We start from the raw sequence: 19,183 nt of genomic DNA, 5'->3' as shown, positions 1-19,183 counted from the left end.
TCAAACAACGCAGTTTACTATGTGAATCGCACAGTAGTTGTTAAAAAAAGTTAAACAAGGGTTTTAAAACCTCAAACAACAATATTTGAATTTAAATATTTAATTGTTAATAATGTATGCACGGTTGAATAAGATTTCAAACACTTGTTTAAACGGTTTCAACAACTACCGTGCGATTCACATGGTAAACAGCGTTGTTTGAAATATTTTTTAACAGTGATATGCGCAAAAAAAAAGGACAGCGGTCAAGAGCCATACACCTGGGCCATGTGGGCCTGCCCTACATAGAGTTACAATTGATACGATCAACCTCAAGTATATGGAATTTCATCAATGACATGATTTGTTTTTGTTCTGTAGGAAAGTTGCACAATGTCCTTTGAAAATAAAGAGAAGCAAGAAAACAGTGAATGTATGAATATACATCATATCTAGAAAATATTTTGAACAAACATTGTATCTAGATGTTGATATTGTTGGTTTTCCATAGTTGCGAACGACTGGATCAATTGTAACTCGTTGTAAGACGGGGCCCAGTAAATAACCAGGGCCCCCGTCTTACAAAAAATTACGATTGATCTGGCCTTAACTATATATATGGGAATCCATTAATGTCATAATTATTTCTACAGGATATTTGCACGATTTCCTTTGTAAAAAAAAAGAAGCATAGAGAATTTTTCAAGAAAGCAATGAATGTATGAATATACATCATATCTAGAAAATATTTTGAACAAACGTACTTTAGATTATGTCGTTGCTGGCTTTCAATAGTTGTGAGCGATTGGTTCAATCGCAACTCTTTGTAAGACGGGGCCAAGAGAGTAACCGGTTGCCCCTAAGGAATTAACAAGCAAAAAAAAAAGAAAAAAAAGGGGGTAGGCGGGATGGATGTAGGGGTGTCTAGCGGCACTCAGCTATCTCTGGAGCCACCCTGGCCTTCGTGTCGACAATCCTCAAACAATAGAGAAAGTCTTTCGAACGTAGGCCTAAGCAGGGAAAAAGCGTAACGACAGAATCACATTTTACTTTTTTTTCAAGCGATAAATAGGCCTAAAATTAGCACTATTAACCTATCAAAAAGTACAGCGCATCTCAAACGGTGGGCCGCGAAGCTCGCCCAGGTGGGCGGCGAGAAGCTGCAGAGGAAGAAAAAAAAATGGAGAGGGGGACTATTATGTTTCACAGTCCTGGAACTGTCCGACAGCCCGAATGTTTGATTGGTCTACGTGGGTCAAAAAAAGCTAAAGCATGCTTTATGCATGTTGCAATATGCATACACATTATGATGGTTTCGATCTAACTTTGATGTGAACCTCATCATGTATGCATATTGTGTAGAATTTAGTTAATTGTTGCCCATTTACCAGACCTATGCGAATGCAGTTATTTCTTGAACTGTTCGTTTCGAACGTGCTTTAGGGCTTTGTGTTCAAAATTCACGAAAACGTATTTTCATCAAAATAGACCTTTTTAAAACGATTTGAAAATTGCTAGGGAAGAAACAAATTGAAAAATCTCTGAATGTAACTGTAAGAAAATATGACCCTGAATACATTAAATTTGGATTCATCATGCCTGGCAGTGATGCAAAGCCATATTAAAGCAATGTGTGTCGAATGTTGAAGGTATTGAGCATTCTTGTTATTAAGTTGTTATGTTGTAATGGTTGTATATGTTTAGAGGGGCTCAAAGGCCGGGCTACTGAAATTCATACGCACTTATATGCTCATTATAATCATTGTCTATCTTTGAGTCGAGACAAGTAGTCATATCGCTTTCTTAAAATTTTGGTTGGTGGGCCTCGAAAAAAATCAGAGAGTCAAAGTGGTCCTCGAGTAAAAAAAGGTTGAGAAGCGCTGGTTTAGTAGACCAACCCAAAAGTAAATTTACAGCAGTATTATGTAACTGCTTGATGTGCCAGGCTTAAAAACCTATAACAATTTTGTACATTTTTGCCAAATAAATAGATCTTCGACATGGATTAAAAAAGCTCCTTTTCCACAGTAAAAAATATAGCATGTTGTTTAAGCCTGTCACTCTAGCAAAAAGCTAATTGTTCAGTTTTTTTGTAATTATTCAAACTTTTTAAAACAACTTGTTAAAAATTCAAACAGTTGTTTAAAAAGTTTAAACAATATAGTGGTTAGAGTGACGGGCTTAAACGACGTGCTTAAAATTTTAGGCAGCGTTTTTGCAGTGCCCACTGTCATCATAACAGTTTTTTCTTCTAGTTCACTAGGATCTCTCCCATAAACATTGACATACTTAAACAAAACATATTTACCTGAGAAAAGTCACATTCTCCAATCCCGTCAACCCTCAGAGGCCCGTTTGAAATAAAAGACTTGATACGATTTGCGGTATACAACTTTGGCATTCTATTACCTATGATGATAACAGGGTTGTAACAAATTAAAAATTAAGTTTTCCCTGGTAGTAACCATAACGGCAAGGTTGCAATAATTGAAGAATAAAAATGAAACGGGCCGCTTGTCATGCTGATTTAAAAGAAAGCAGTCGGCACTCCAGTCGACACACTTGTTGAAATCGACAAATATGGTCAGGAAATGTTTTATTTTTAAACGTTATCGCTGTCTTTCCTTTTATTGTCAGTCATGTCAGGAGAGAATATAGTAGCAGGCATGGCAGGGGGAATGTCGTCCTTTCCCTTGCCATGCTTACCACTGCAGCATGCCAACATTGAAGCAATGGCAGTTCTAAACTTCGGATATCGTATGGTATAGATTATAGGATTAGCACAAGAATTAACGAAAGCTAGAAGCACGGCGTACGAATATGCCTGGCTTTCGAGATGAGAATGGTCAATTATTCCTAAATTGAAAAGCAACACGAATATCTGTTCAGGAGCCCAGCAAACAAGAAATGTCATGAAGATTATCAAAAGTGAATTCATGTTTCTTTTCTTTGCCACGACCAACTTTTCAGATAGCCCAAAAGTTTCTGATTGGCTGGTCTTTTTCTCGAACCGCAGAAGTTCGCGGTTGAGTGTGCGCGAGGCAAGGACGTGCGTGATCACCATAATGGTAGACGGTGTTATGAATTCGATAACGAAAACGATCACGCCATAAAACATCTTTCCCGCCAAGTCCCGACGGTGGTATCTAAAGACGCAATGGTGCGACACTTTATCGACATACTCCACAAAAAGTGGGTTGATATTGAGAAGAAAAGCCAGGATCCATACGGTCACTATCAACCCTCTTATTCCTTTTTTCGTCACTGATCGTCTGTGAAAGAAAGGGTGTGATATCGCCAAGTATCTTTCGATCGAAATCGCAGTCAACGTGAGTATCGAGGCGACGACAGATGTCCACATGAAGATGTGAGATGTGACTACCTTGCAGTAGAATTCGCCAAGAATCGTGTTAGGTACGGAGCTGGCGTAAGGGTGAGGTACAATCAGAATGGATGTCAAGAGGTCGGCAACTGCCAGAGCACGCACCAAGGCATCCGTTGTTGACTTCATCTTCGCTTTCCATCTGCTCGTCACTAATAAGACACATGTGTTTCCTACGACCCCCAGGATGGCAGCGATCACCTGGAAGAAGAAGAAAGCTGAAATTGCAGGAGGGTCAAATACCCACCGGACACTGTCTTGGTGATAATCATCGTTGCTTGTTACTTCTTCAGTCACGGTCCTGAATGCCCTTGTCGGCAAATATGTAACGTTAGCAGACCAGTCGGTGTAAACGTCGGTGATAGTTTGCTCCGTGCCCATGTTGGTGACTATGTCTGTGACGATATCCATTAGATTGGTTACCATGCATAGGCCTACTATGACAAACTCACTTGACTGTGTCAGGTAAGAGAGATAGTACTGCTTGTCTTCAAATGGCGAACGTACCAAACGTTTTAAGATGGTGATCGCTTCCCGGATCGCTTCTAAAGTTTGGTTTGGTCTGGATGATCAGGACGATGTGTAATTTTAGCCATATCCTGATATTTTGAAGACCGTCTGTATTGAGAGAGGGAGAAAAGTCAGTTGAGGAGTATAATTAACATCATAGGCCTATCCACGCAGAGTAACCAAATACAGTTACCAAAATTGACAATCCTCTGCCGGGTGTTTGAGAGGTCAATTTTTGTAGCTTCCCTTAAAAAGACAAAATCAAAACGACTCAGTGATAGTGGCATTTAGTGGGTAACTTTCAAAATCCCATTGGTATAGGAGAAAAATCATAATCAATTTCCATCCCTAAAGAAAATCAATTTAAGAATCAAATATTTAATTGTCGTGATAGGAAACACGCCCTATAATTATGTCTAATGTGAAGGTCACCCGAGTAGCGAATTGGATTAAAGATAGAACAATGATAAGATTATGATTTCTTGAAATCATAATTTCGCATTTTGTCAAGTCTTTTTTATGTATAATTTGTCAATCACAACAAACTCCATGGTCAGAAGTCTGTATTTCATTTGGATAGATCAATAAAACACTTAAGAAAAAAAAGGCCCGATTGGCTGGGGAGGGTGTCCTACTGGATTTTCTGCCTGGGGTACTTAAGGTTTACTGCTTGACCGGGGAAATGCAACTGAAAGCCGATGGCACTCGAAAACTTACCTTTTAGCGACTAATCCGTATGTTCACAGTAATCATGAATGATTTTCAGTTCACTGTCACTATCGAATGCCACCGATGTCTTCACAAGCTAATCTAATACCGGTTCCATGACCCCACATCAAATGTAGTATTGGCGGATCCTCCACCTTGTCACCATTAAGGTAAAGATCGTTGCACGGAGCTAATAATTATATAATACAGAGAAATTCGAATCTTAAATGTTATACAAGTTCTAAATCCAGCCGACTATTAAATTAACTGACATGTCTGGGTGACTTTTTTTTCCTACTGTTCTTGTGAAGCAGCAGGAACAAAGAAACCGAACGAGAATAGGACAATGATGAAGATCCAGAAAAAGGGATATGTGGGCTGGGTTATTATTGACCATTCTTTACTTATTTTTATGTGTTTACGGCGCCACTTAACGATGCGTGCATTCTGTTCAATCCATTTCAAAAGAAAACTATGTGATACAAAGCAAATGCCTAATCTCCCTTGTAATTCCAGCCCAGCTAACAGGTCTTTTGATGTGGTAGTGTCGCGAGTTCTTTTCTCCGTCGTGTAATAAGTAGGCCGATTCCTTAATGCGTGACCATGGGGGAGATCATTAAAGCTGAGCCTGATCAATTTGCAATGGAAGGAGTTGATGACACATTTTGAAAGTCGAAGGCCTACAAAATTAACCTAAGCGAGTGTTACGTCCTTGTATATGTTTAAATGTGAAGGGCACCACCGTAGGTATCAAATGAGAGTGGATGGTTGGCATGGTTACCCGCCCCGACTGCAAGTAAAATCCATTATCCTATAACGGACGGATAGAAATAGATTTCTTAACTTGTAAGTATATTTTGACATTTGCTGTCAAAACATCCTTGACAAACTTAATCTGCTCATATTAGTATTGTTCAATTTAATTTACTCCATTTTTTAGGGAAACTCTCACTCACAAGCATTCCAGTGTTTCCCATATCCTTTCTAGAATTGTTTTATTTCCATGTTGTTAATATGACTATATATGAATATATATATATATATATATATATATATATCCTTAAAAGGGACTGGTCAAATTAACCAATTTGTTGGTGAATGTGTGTCGGATCGACCAAATGGTCAAAATAAACAAATTTACTGGAAAACATCTTTCAGAACTTTGGTTAAACGATTTGGTTAGGCAGAAAACAAAGTCTTATTCACCAATAGGTAAGCTACTTTAACCAATACTTTTTGGAAGTGCATTGTATGATTTTTTTCTATCGAAAAGACAGAAATGATAGAAATAGAATGAATAAATGAATTAAGTCTCGAAGCTTCACCGCGATGTCTCTATCAGTTGCCGGGATTTTTTTTTTTCGTTCTGAGACATCCCCGGAAAATTGATAAACATGTGATTTTCCATTGAAAACAGAATCTTTATATTGAAATTGTAGGAAAACTCAGATCTTATTAGTGAGATAACTGAATATTTTGGTTTCTACATCTGAAAACTAGGAAGGAAGTAGGGTCAAATGAAGGGTGCAGCTGACAAAGTAATGTCTTCAAAACATTTTTTTCCTCACTTAGGAATATTTCATTAAAAAATTCCCCTTCGACCAACAAGTTGGCACAGTATATTCCGCATACAGGGGAACGTATTTTAGTTTATTATCTGTGTGATATACTTGTGTGTTTTGTAGAAATTTAGTTGAGCAAAGCCATATTAAAGTGATTTCTGATTGAGAAAATATATATTTAGGCTTTACAATTCAGTGAGCGAGCACTTATTTTTTTCAAATCTAAAGTTGTAAAACTCGCATTTTGTTCAACTGTGACGCTAATTTCTGTCAAAAGGGCATCCTCGCGAGATGTTGAAGCGTGAATCGCGAGCTCAAACATTTAGACGTTTCATGTTTTTTTTATAAGTCATGAAAGTTAAACATTCCAACTTTTTCCGAGCAGTTTTTTTATTCGGTCTTGGAAAAAGATTTATTTAAGTAAAGAATTAACGCGAGCGCAAATCGCAAGCTGAATTTGTTAATGACTAGAAAAGGAACCTGATAAGGACAGCATTTGTAGTGACTGAAGGATAGGATACATATCTCACTAATTGAATATTAAAAGCGCGAAGCGTGAGCTGATTTTTTTTATATTCGAACCTGAAAACTGGGTATTCTAAGCATTTTTGTTACCATGCAAGGACCGAATGAGTGCTTTACTAAACAATAATTGACGGAGGTCGAAGCGCAAGCCAAAAATCTTGTAATTTTTAAACCTAAAATGTTTTATGTTTTACTTCATTATGGTATTTGAAAAAGGGCAAATTTCATAAAAAAAAACACTTTCCATTGTCAAAAAGGGCATTTTATTTTGCGGGGGGGGGGGGGGGGGGGGGTGAGAAGTGTCCCTTCCGGTTCCGCCGCCCCTGTCCACAAAGATTACATTGACCCAATGAGCAAATCAGTCATTAAATTTATTTAACGAGTAAAGGTAAATATTAATACAAAAAAGTCTGTGACATTGATATCGGACAAACTATATAAAATGGTACAACCAAAGCGTTTCTTTGTTCATTGAATATGTTTTAAATTTGATATACTGCTTGAATTCTACTACTACTACTACTACTACTACTACTACTACTACTACTACTACTACTACTACTACTACTAGCAGTACTAGTAGTAGTAGTTGTTGTTGTTGTAGTAGTAGTTGTTGTTGTTGTAGTAGTAGTAGTCGTAGTAGTAGTTGTAGTCGTAGTAGTATTGTAGTACTAGTAGTAGTTGTAGTAGTAGTAGAAGTAGTAGTAGTAGTAGTATTAGTAGTAGTACTAGTTGTAGTAGTAGTACTAGTTGTAGTAGTAGTAGTAGTAATAGAAGTAGTAGTAGGAGTAGTAATATTAGTACAGTAGTAGAAATAATAATATAAATATCGTAGGTCATTCGTGAGGTGTGCAAGGGCTAATGAAATATCTTTTCTTAAATTTGCACGTTAGCTTCATACACGACGGCGGTCAAGACATGTACGGATACACAAAACATATTTAGAACAGACTGTGTGATTCCAATAAATGGTGATATAATTTATTTCAAATATACGTTCTAAACAGCGGAAGACGGTATTTTATTGCAAATAACTTATCCTGAACAAAATGTTTGTGAAACACATCATAATTATCTAGTCTCGCAAGGTTAATATATGGTAAGTATTTTGTTTACTGACTCTCTTCCTTTTTCCTTAGAACTGTGCATTTTTTATACGGTGATGAAGAAGTCATAGATTAAGAAAACTGTGAAACATAGTAATGTTATAATCCAAATGACGTTAAAATTAGCTGAGTTAGGTCATCTACCATGCAGGCTTATAAGCTGACAACATATTATGCTTTCATACACACGCACACACACACACAAGCACACACACCCACACGCACACACACACACCCTATCACACACCCTCACCCACACACACCACTCACACACCCATTCTCGCATTACACACAAGCACACGCACCCCCACACCTATACCCCTACACACAGTACATAACCATCCATGTTAGAAAGAACAACCAGTCCCACAGTGTATTTACAGTGTGAAATACAGCGTTGTCATACTGTAAATTTGAACATCTTAAAGGGATGCTCCGGGCTGAAGATGATACGATTTAAACAGATAGAGAAAAATCAGGCAAACAAAACACTGAAAATTTGATCAAAATCGGAGAACGAATAACAAAGTTATGACATTTTAAAGATTTCCATTTTCCGGTGAAACAGTTCTAGGCATGTCTCCATGAACATTTTTTTGATAACTGATTAGTGCGTTTGATATTAATTGCTGCAACTTATTTAATTATAGAGGAGATACATGCATGAACAAAATGAAAACAATTATTATTTCATGTAATAACATAAGAAAAGTGATTATGTGTATATAACTATTGTCGCAAATAATGCTAAACTTTAAAATTCAAGAACTTCATTAATTTGTTATCCGATTCTGATGAAATTTTCAGCATTTTGCTTTTTGAATTTTACATTATTTATTGATATATGAATATATCCAGCATAGACCATCCCTTTAACTCTGTAAATTACATTTATACACAGTCCAATACAATAACAAACTGTGAAAATTCATACTGTAGAGGTGTTCACATTGTGGAATCGTGTTCACACGGTTTAATTTTAGCATTTTAACAGTGTGAATCGCATCTTCCGACATTCCACTGTGTGAACACTATATATTCAACGATGTTTTTTCTATCAGGGAAACATGATGTACATCGTTTTTAAATACAAATTTAAAGATAAACACTATAAAAGCACATTGGCCCGTATTCTGAACTAGGGTTTAAATTAAACTCTGGTTGTGGTTTAACAAGTTGTGGTTAAACTATGGAGAGCAAATTGTAGCACAAATCTCTAACCGTACACATTAAATTTATCAACTCATGACGTACACACACATTGTTCACAATTGTCCGGTAATGATAACAATATTTTTCTTTATTATAAAATCAAAAGAAAAAAAAAATAGAAAACATAAAAAATATGCAATATAAACATATTTTTTTTGCTCCCCATAATTTTAGCACATGCATAGTTAGACTGAGGTCTAAATTAAACCTGACTTCAGAATACGGGCCATTAAATCCAACCTCAAAATATACAATGAATCTTTCGATAAAGTAATGCCATCATAGTCATGACCACGCTATATCAAGTAAAAAAACACATAATAACCTTAATTTAAGATATTTTCTTATCCGTTCTCATTCCCAACTATAGCAGGAAGAATGTTCCGATATAAGTCTTTGGTAATGAATCGGCAAGAGATCAAACCCGCGAATTTTTTCTCCATGAAGCGGGTGACATATGACCACATACATTCCATTCCATGGAATATAAATGCATATCAAGCTCCACTAAGATCAATGTATTGGAAAAAATGATACCACTCATCAGAACTTTAAAAAGTACTGTAAATAGCACTGCATATTATCATTATATAATAACTATGAAAACGTTAATATTGTGTTCAGTCCTGTACTTCACCAGAAAGCGAGGAGAGCATAATAGTGGAACAATACGAACAAGGGAAAGAACATGAAGAAGGTATATAGCGATGGAAAGTAAAGTATCCACTTTTTAACATACCCGTTACCTTTTTGTCCCAGAAATATGAAGAACATTAAGAAACAGCGCTGGAAACTTATATGCTAAAATGATGCAAATCATATGGGAACCAAATTATGATGAACGCCAGTCCCCTATATTGGCCTACACAAAAGCACACAGCTTCCAACCATTCCCAGTCAGACTGCATGTCACTAGTACGATATTGAGCAAAATAATGAGCAAGAATTATCAAAGTCCTCTCGTAAATGAATTCACCTCATTGTAAAACCTCGTGCATTGTGACACTTTCTTTCTTAACAGAATTTAACCCCTTCATCTTGAAGTAATAATTAATCTTTTTGTACCGTACGAATAAATAAGTGAATTTCAGGCCTGACCAGATGTATCAAAACGGACTTTCTTCCTCTTGTTTTCTTTTGCAAATTGTGAAAAACTTTTTATTTCGGGCTCAAATAGTATTTATATCACCAGAGAGCTAACACTGTAATTTATCACAATGCCACTCTTGATATATGGCACCTTTAAGATGGGTCAACAGTCAGCTTTTCCCACCAAGATGCTCGATGAGATTACTGACATTTTTATTAGCATAAAATCTGGAGTTCTGATTAGCTGGATAAGCAGATAAGGTTCACAAAACAACACTCGCGGGTAATTTGAAGAGAGTACAACATGTAGAGTGCGACCTTGGAGTGGGAAACCTGTAAACCTTTAGAATGTGCGTGTGGGTGTGTGGTCTCATTGACCAATCAGACTGCAGTTTTCTTGTTTCCAACCTGCTAAGTGTACTTGGCCTATGAAAAGCTGGATGCTAAACCATCTAAAATACCTCATCTTATAAAACCTATATAAGCTTATAGATCTTCAGCTTTATCAAATGAAATTATTTGGGCTCAAACAGAAATTAAGCGTAAAAACAACAACTTTTGTAAGATGAAAATAGTTATTTTGTATCATGATACAGATGATAGGTTTCGCCTGCATTACTAAAATGTTTTTTTAATCTAGACACATGACCTGAAAGAAAAACTTTTATTCTTTATAAAAATAGCCCCAAAAGAAAATTTGGTTAATGTTTAGAGCAGCAATGGATAAAAAAGGTGTTTTGTCCGCACCAAATACATTAAAATGTACAAAAACCTTGTAGTTATGAATATCCCTCGGATAAAAGAAGCTACTTTTTTGAGTGAGGACTAGCCGACTTACTACCCCCCCCCCCTCCCTGAGATTCATGTGCATCACGACAATATACTCATAAAATCTTGGACAGCATTTTGTGGCGATAATGTCATGAAAACCATGAATGCAGAATGGGCCTGTGCCCTATATCCGCAAGATTATTCGATTGGAATGGTAAAATGTTAATTTTTTTTAAGGTCCGCTGTTAGGATAGTCCAGATTGGACCTTGGTGTTTGGAAGTTCCCTTTCTCAAAGCTGCATGTGCCCTCAATGTTAGCTTTGGGAAAGAGTTCCAAACACCAATCAAGGTCCAATCTGGACTACTGGTAGGAAGGTTCCCGCACTATAGGCCTACTGTTTGGTAATGTCACTTATTCACAAAATATTTTGTTAAACATTTTATTATTCTTGAATAAGACCAGCCACAGAACCTTCTCGTTGTAAGGGCGATTCTTCCATACCCAAGGCGTCGTCAGGAGGTGGGGAATCGGGATCGGGCGCGGACATCCTGGACCTTCGGACACTCTTCCGATGTTCTTGCAGAATCTCTCGCTGTTCCTCAGTTATCTGCTTGCGCTTGAAGAACTTCACCTGGATGCGGAACATGGCGGAAAGGGAGGAGAAATGACACACACACTTATTATCTTTAACGATTTAGCAATAATGAAATCAACACAAAGATGCAGAGTAGTGAATAACACGACGACCACAATGTAGAAGAAAGGGAAAAGGGAGATGAAAGAAATAACAAAAGATTAAAAAAAAAGAGGAAAGAAAGAGGGAAAAGAGAAGAAGAAGAGAATGTGTCTGCGAGAGAGTAATCAATCAATTTATCTGAACTAAGCATAAGCATGATGAATGCACGAGAATACGGAAACCTGATATGATAGCGAACAATTATTGATGCGCTAGTAAGTCAATGCACCATGTTTTGTAAATAACATGGATAACGATGTCATAATTGAAGGTAATGAATAGGTAATAGTTGAAGTCAAAAAATATATCCTACATAATGCTGAGATGATGATGTCGCAATGAAATTGATATCAACGGCGAAGATATGTTTCTGATTGTGGAACATGTTTTAGGATAATAGCGATAGATGTTTTGTACATGTGACGGCGAGATAGATCCTTAATTGGTTGCCCTCGTGCATGTGACCGGTCATTTATTTGACCTCGCGCATATATTCACCAATGGCCGAAAATAAACGGTCATAAGTAAAGTATGACCGGTCATTTTTTTAGATGAGGATAGATTATCAATTAACAATAATCCGCACCATTATCTTACTTTGCTCCGACGTTAGAATAATTACCCACACTTGTCATGCTTGTTACCTTCGAAACAGTTCAAATGCCACCGGTTATGCCGGTCAGTTATGCCTATGTGTTAATCAGAACTCAATCAAAGGTACATCGCGCATGTATTTCCTTATTAATCTCATAGATGATAATGTATCAAGTTATTATATTTCCCATTAGTTCTCTTTTACTGCTGCTAAAATCCTTCCTTTCTGTTCTTTGCTTCAATATAGTCATGGAGCAGGTCACATGAGGCAAGGACTAAGCTCGATTATGATTGAGAGAGTCGAAGAAATGAGTAATTCACATCTTGGTAGTTACTGTCTTTCGAGAACCAGACAAGTTCAAATGCGAGCATGGTCTCTAAAAGAAGCTGAATGAAACACCTGCAAATGTCAAAGAATGAAGCTTGTGTATATGATAACATGAGCGTCATTCGGCATGTCATGTATTGATTGCATGGAGAGGCGTAATTGTAATGTGCACTTCATGAATCTACAGTTGTGTAAAAGATAATCTTAAAGTTCAAAGAATGGAGAGTTCTTCTACTTTAATGATCAATAGACTGAGTAATATCAGCATACGAACATGAAAACAACAACAATAACAACAAAAATGATCTTTTGAATTATCTAATTTAAAAAATAGTATTTAGCGTTCTATTTTAAATCTTGTTGTTGTTCAATAAAATATTAAAAAAGCATTACTATACTGATGGATATGCCTTGATAATAAGTGAGATATAATCATGTTGCATAGTTGAGGCGCCCCCAACGGCAGTGTTGCAAAATGCTTTACTGGAATGAATGAAAAGCTGCCCATGTCCCACCATCCTCTAATAAGGCATGGTTCGGCATCTGATCTACTTAAAGAGCGAATTTCATAAAGATTCTACCTCCATAATTATAGAGAGGGTTTAAAATACGGGAAACGCGGACGGCGTCCTGGTATGTACGCCTGCCATTTCGGACGTCATCCAGCAGCTCCTGGTGCCCAATGGTTAATTTCTCACGTTTGAAAAAGTTAATCTAAAAACAATTGAGAAACAATTTCGTAATAATATCACTGATCAGATATGTGAACTTTTTTTCTTCTCCAGAGGACTGACGGCTCAAGGTCAAATTCGAGTAACCTCCGAATGAAGATTAGGTCAGATCACGGAAATAAAAACAACCACGTCATCAAAGAGAACGAAGGTCTGATGAAGCAAGGAAACGCTTGCCAAAACAGGTTAGATTTCTTATGGCATACAAATAACATTGCCCACAGGCTCGGTCCCACTGCACTTACGGATGCAGAGAGGATGTAAAACGCAAAAGAATATTGCTATCCGTTGGAAAACGTTATGTATCTCGAGGAATTTTCTCTACATTGGTATGCTTTTAGTACACCCTTGAGCATTAAATTGCAGAAGATCGAGCTCATACCCAAATTTGGACTACAGTGTTTCAGCATTCTTGAAAGGTCCCACGAGAACCATGCATGCTATCTACCTTTTTGTTAATACGAAAAAACACATTCAAATATAAATGGACCATTTCAAGTTCGTGCTAAAACTCTGAATAAAAGTTCTAAATCTATTTTACTCCAAGCCAAAAGAACATGACCCAATTATGGCTTTTGAAACAACGCAATTCACACATTTTAAAGCTGTAGGGAAAATTAATGTAAGAAGGTAACAACTCCTGGTGGAAGGGTCTAGAGGTGTTAAGGTCTTGTGGTACTGACTCTCGCAATCCAATCCGATTGTCGTGGGTTCGGATCCCCGTCATGGGGTAAATTTCATGCAGCAAGGGAAACCAAGGTAAGGTTTATAGAGAAAGGTCATGATTCATTCATTGAAATGCTCAGTTGGTGTAAAAAGACCGCGGGGCTAATGAAGCCGGTGTTGGTCATTTTGGAAGCTCACAGAGACGTTATAAAAAAAGTGGTAGTAAGCGTTACATAAGAGAACTAGCCATATCATTGTGTGAGATGACAGATTTTGAAATATGCTTTATATAATTATTATAGATAAATTACCTTGTATAGAATTGCGATGACAATGATGAGGATGAGAAGACCACCTATAGAGGAAACGATGTAGATCCATATAGGTGTGGTCTGGATGAAAACCCTTTGTTTCTCATACTGTACCCTGATCTCTGTCTGGATCTAGAGAGAGAGAAAAAATAACCTTTCGAATTATGTTAGCTCCCATTAGCAAATGTTTTTGTTCATAACTATATGATGTACTATTTCATGTAATTGTACTATTTCATGTAATTGTACCTGACAGTGAGGTTTGGTAATCTATCGTTCAATTTCGCAGTTATAAAACACATGTACAATCTTGAAGGTTAATTCATAAGCACCACTAGTAAAATGTCAATGACCAATCAAGATCATTGTTGCAAGCGCATCTTGTTAAGAATACGGACCAGGAACAAATCAGGTATAATAATGATAATAATAATAGCTAGATTTATAAAGCGCTTTTTGCTAAATGATACAAAGCGCTGCTATTATTACCCCGGCTTTAGCTCGAGCTTCCATCACCGGCACTCAGTGCATGCAACGAATTACTATTGTCGGGTACCCATTCACCTCACCTAGGTCGAGTGCAGCACAGTGTAGACAAATTTATTGCTGAAGGAAAACACGCCATGGCTACGATTCGAACCCACGGCCCTCTGTTTAAAAGGTGGGAGTCAGAACCGCTAGACCACGACGCACCCATATGTTGTGTCATATTTCAAATCCAATGCAAACCTTGGTGAATTTTTATATAAACCTAGCCCCGAAATTCTGTGATGATTGTTGGGAGCATGCTCATGATACACAAAATTAAAACCAGTTCTTACCTCGAGGGGTGAAACAGTGGGGTGTGGGGAATAAGGTATACCAGGGTACACCGTACCATTGACCGAGACGGACGCTGTGGAAACAACCTCTATGTAATGTAGAAAATATTTCTGTAAAATAAAAATGGTATTGGGATTATAATTCATTGTTGAATTCACTGCAAATAATGATAATAATGATGATGATGCTGATAATAATAATGATCAAAACCTCAGCAACAATAATAATGATAGTAATAATATGACTTATAAAGCTGATAATAATAATGATTATAATAATAATAATAGTAATAGTAATAGTAATAATGTGGATTATAAAGCGCAAAATCTACTCTGGTGAGTGCTCATGGTGCAAAAACAATAATTTTTTTTAAGAAAACAAATTTCAGGAGACTCATAAAAGTCTCAAAAGAGACACACTTTCTTTAAGTCTTCAGGAACGATATTCCACAATGAATTATCCTATGGCCCCAGAGGTTCCAATGCATTCAATTCCAATATATTATAAAATACTGATTATACTTTATTTTAGTTTCCCCACCTACTATAGTTTATGATATGAAGTACTCAGCCATAAATGCATTATTGAAGCGATATATTATCAATACTGACTCAGTGCCTGGCCTTTGACAACCCACAATTCTTAACTTCCCGAAACAAACAGAGCCTTGCTGATGCGTTAACGTTATTACATTCTTGCTCAACTTCCGATCTATAGACAACTGTTGTTACAAAATAATCTAGAAGAAGTTGGCCTATGAAGTAACTTACTGCGAACACTGTATCACGCAACAGCATCGACTCTACGCTGATAATGACGGCTGCGTCCGCCCCGACGCCAAGGGAAGACAGAGGGCACTGGATCACTAAGCATTCGGGAAGGGAATCGCAATCGGCCCATAACGTGTAGATGGTAGTATTGCTGACGTCGTCTTCATAGGTGGTGATGTTGTTCTGTTGGACAAACGATAACAAATGACAACACAACGGAGAGATGATAATAATGAGTAATGGGGGCATTATACGCAACATACAGCTGCTCATCAAGAATAAGTCCATGATCAGGCGAAATTGGGCTTTGCAAGAAATTTGGGTTGCAACTCGGTTTTTGAATCAGAAGTTAAGTTGATGGTTAATTTGGAGGATTTACATTTGATTTGCAACAGAGCATGGTTTTCTTGCAATGCCCCTTAAGTTATGAAAGTGGTCAGCATGTAGAGATGATATTATCATACATTGATTTACAGTCTTATACCCAATATGTTTTAAAAAGGTACAACAATTGAAATATTGGAACATATCTGTCTAGTCTTCATCCATTCTAGGACATGTTCCTGACGTTCTTGAAAGATAAGGTGCTTTCGAATTGCCCCCATAAAACTACACGACGACGCCATCTAACGCTATCTACATGTAATTTCTGGTAATTCGTCGGATACTGAGTTAACACAGGAAAGTATTCTTTCAGACACTATCTAAAAATATATTTTTGGATACCTAGACAAATTAAGAGATGTATTAAGCACTATGTACTAATAGAAATGAACTTGATAGGTTGCAGGTGCCGTTTAATAATCTTGAGAATCTTACCTCCGTTGAAGCGCCACTGTTTATTTTCAAAGTAGAAGTACATGGCATGCCTGTTTCGGTGGAGGCCTCGGCCACAGTCATTAGGACAGTGCCGTCCTGGAGTCTGATCGGCCATAGTATCTCGATGATGGAGGGGCCGATGAAACTGGGGCCGTTGTTTTGCAACTGAAGATGGATTAAAATTGGCATGTTTAATTTGTTTGCTTGAAATAATTCAGCGTCAGTACAGTGTCGCCAGCAGCGTGTTAATAGGGGGAAATACCCTGTGAAATCTTTGTCCACACTGGCTATATTTAAACACTTTGATTCCAAAATGTGAACACCCTCACTGTAGACTGTGAAATTACCCTGATGCTATTAATTCTGAGCAATAGATAGCAAGGTGCTATGAAAAACAATGACCTACAACGGCACCACAAATAATCCAGTGAGTGAAAAGGGATAGAAGAATATTCAACGTGACATTCGGGCACCACGAGTAGTCCAATGGGACTTACACAATGCTAATTGCGGGAGGCAAAGGCGCAATGAAGTAAATCAATTTAATATAAGGGCTGAATCTTATTTCTAAAGGGACGTAAAGGCACCACTCTTAATCTAATTCATCGTCAGGACTCTGCCAATATCTAAAGGGAACGTATTCTGTAGGGTACCAAATAAACCGATTCGATGTAGGGCCAAAACATCAGAAACCACAACCTTATACAATGCACACCATTTTTCAGCAGTGGAGGTTAGTATTAAAACATACTACTTACTCGAATCACGTGACTCATGGGAGGCCCAATGCTGTCCGTTTCATTGCTATCCTCGATAATAACCAGGGTGTCTGGAATTGAATTGCTGTCATACGCAAATAAATGACAGATTGACAACAACAAAACTGGTTGAAATTGTAGCAAAGATAGTTGAACTATAGTTAGGTAGTTGTGATTTACTTAATTAGACACAATTTTCTTAACAAGTGTTTTCATAAACTTTTGAATTTGATAATTGGTAATAAAGCTTTTTGGCTTTAAAAAGTGGCCGGGATTGACACGCTCGGCCTAAGGAACTGCGGCAAAAAATTTGTGTCACGTATGTTATAGCCATGTTAAGCATGAAACCTGCTGTAAATAGATTTTCATAGCCGCTTCCCGCCGTTAATCCTCATCGTAATGTCCATTGTGAAATATAAAGATTAACGATGATTAGATGCTTAAAAAGAATACTGTTGGAAAGACCCATTTTAATCGTTTGTAATATCTCTTTAGACTTTGACAAAAAAGACGGTTCTCCCATAAGGGGGTATCTCACTGGGCTTGAAACTAGTTCGCGACTACAAATTTTGCTAGTTGCAGAGACGTCTCCGCGACATCTCTGAGACGTCTCATGAAATTTACAGAGTCTCCGAGGAGTCGCAAGAAGATTAAACATGTTTGATATTTTTGGAGACTGTTTCTAGTCTCCGCGACGTCTCCGAGAAGTCTCCATCAGTTGCTGCGACGTTTCGGAGACTAATGATATCCGCGACTGCTGAGACGTCGCCGCGATGTCTCCGCGATGTCTCAGAGACGTCTCAGAGACATCGCGAAGACCTGCTGGAGACCCAAAAAAAATTATAATACATTGCGGAGACGTCTCCGCGACACTTCTTCACACTGTTTGACCCACTTCAGAAACCACGTGACTGAACGCGTGCTGATATCCCTCCTCCTGCTTCAAGTCAGGTGTATGATCTCTCAAACGTTCCATCGAGACGTCTCCTTGGTGAGAGCGCAAGCCATTTTGGTCTCCGAGACGTCTCCGCGACTGCAGCGACTGATAAGTTGGAGACTGTCGCGGCGACGTCTCCGTTGGTGAGATAGGGCCTTTAGCGAGCAGAGAAGAAGTGCATCTATCAAACAGCGTTGAAAATGAAATGTGAGAACTAAGATTAAAAAGATGGATACCTACCCAGTGAGCACCAGAGAGGATGATGCAAAGACTGGGATCGAAACACTTGCGAAGTTATCTTCATCTCTTCCTGGCTTTTCAGCATCAGTACTAATAAAGAAATGAAATCGTTATCTTGCTTCAAATGTTATTATTCTTTTTTTAACAAGTAGGATTAATCGTGAAAGAAAGGAGTTTATCTTCATTATAACATGCAGACGCTTGGTCTGAACATGGTGATATGTATCTAATGCTCATATAACTTTATTTTGTCATACTTAAATTCCAGATCATCTTTCAGGAAGATGGAGAAAACTATCAATCGAATCAGGAAACATCCCACTCCGTACCCCCCCCCCACTGTGCACCGATGTGTTGGTTCAGTTAGTTGAGCGACAGTCTCACAACCGGAAGGTCGGAGGTTCAAACCCCGGCCGCGTCAGACCAATAGACGTTAAAAGAAGGGAGTTGCTGCTACCCTGTTTGGCGTTCAATGATTAAAGGGATAGAGCCTCGTCGATCTGGCGCTGCACAGCGGCTGCCGGGCCCACAATCAATTGTGCAAAGTACATTTTCATGTTATTTCTATTTCGAACAATAAAATATTAATTTTCATCATTTCATTTCTATTTTTATTCTTTTTCTTC

The 19,183-nt window shown here is 37.8% G+C and overlaps 2 protein-coding genes and 1 long non-coding RNA gene across 3 annotated transcripts in view; 1 reads left to right on the top strand and 2 right to left on the bottom strand.

Annotated features, from left to right (window-relative positions):
- Window positions 1–498: 498 nt before the first annotated feature.
- On the bottom strand, window positions 499–4,845 carry LOC121426077 (beta-2 adrenergic receptor-like). The gene is made up of 2 exons (XM_041622227.1): window positions 4,589–4,845; window positions 499–3,979 (listed from the first exon to the last, which is right to left on the bottom strand). The coding sequence occupies exon 2, from the start codon at window positions 3,785–3,787 to the stop codon at window positions 2,582–2,584; it is 1,206 nt and encodes a 401-aa protein (XP_041478161.1). The 5' UTR covers window positions 3,788–3,979; window positions 4,589–4,845; the 3' UTR covers window positions 499–2,581.
- A 286-nt stretch (window positions 4,846–5,131) lies between these two features.
- On the top strand, window positions 5,132–19,032 carry LOC121426078. Its single transcript, XR_005971556.1, has 3 exons — window positions 5,132–5,425; window positions 13,289–13,419; window positions 18,826–19,032. It is a non-coding gene; the product is annotated as an uncharacterized LOC121426078 (long non-coding RNA).
- The window catches only part of LOC121426076 (integrin alpha-V-like), a 43,569-nt gene continuing 35,533 nt past the window's right edge, over window positions 11,148–19,183 (bottom strand). The window contains exons 23-29 of the mRNA XM_041622226.1: window positions 18,558–18,647; window positions 17,381–17,465; window positions 16,623–16,787; window positions 15,804–15,986; window positions 15,033–15,143; window positions 14,212–14,343; window positions 11,148–11,476 (exon numbers count right to left, since the gene is read on the bottom strand). Coding sequence (XP_041478160.1) covers window positions 11,288–11,476; window positions 14,212–14,343; window positions 15,033–15,143; window positions 15,804–15,986; window positions 16,623–16,787; window positions 17,381–17,465; window positions 18,558–18,647 — 955 coding nt within the window. The 3' untranslated portion in view covers window positions 11,148–11,287. The remainder of the gene's footprint in view (window positions 11,477–14,211; window positions 14,344–15,032; window positions 15,144–15,803; window positions 15,987–16,622; window positions 16,788–17,380; window positions 17,466–18,557; window positions 18,648–19,183) is intronic.

The sequence above is a fragment of the Lytechinus variegatus genome, chromosome 13, assembly GCF_018143015.1.
Source record: "Lytechinus variegatus isolate NC3 chromosome 13, Lvar_3.0, whole genome shotgun sequence".
Lineage (NCBI taxonomy): Eukaryota > Metazoa > Echinodermata > Echinoidea > Temnopleuroida > Toxopneustidae > Lytechinus > Lytechinus variegatus.
Note: the sequence above shows the minus strand (reverse complement) of the source record. Positions and strands in the feature narration are given on the sequence as shown.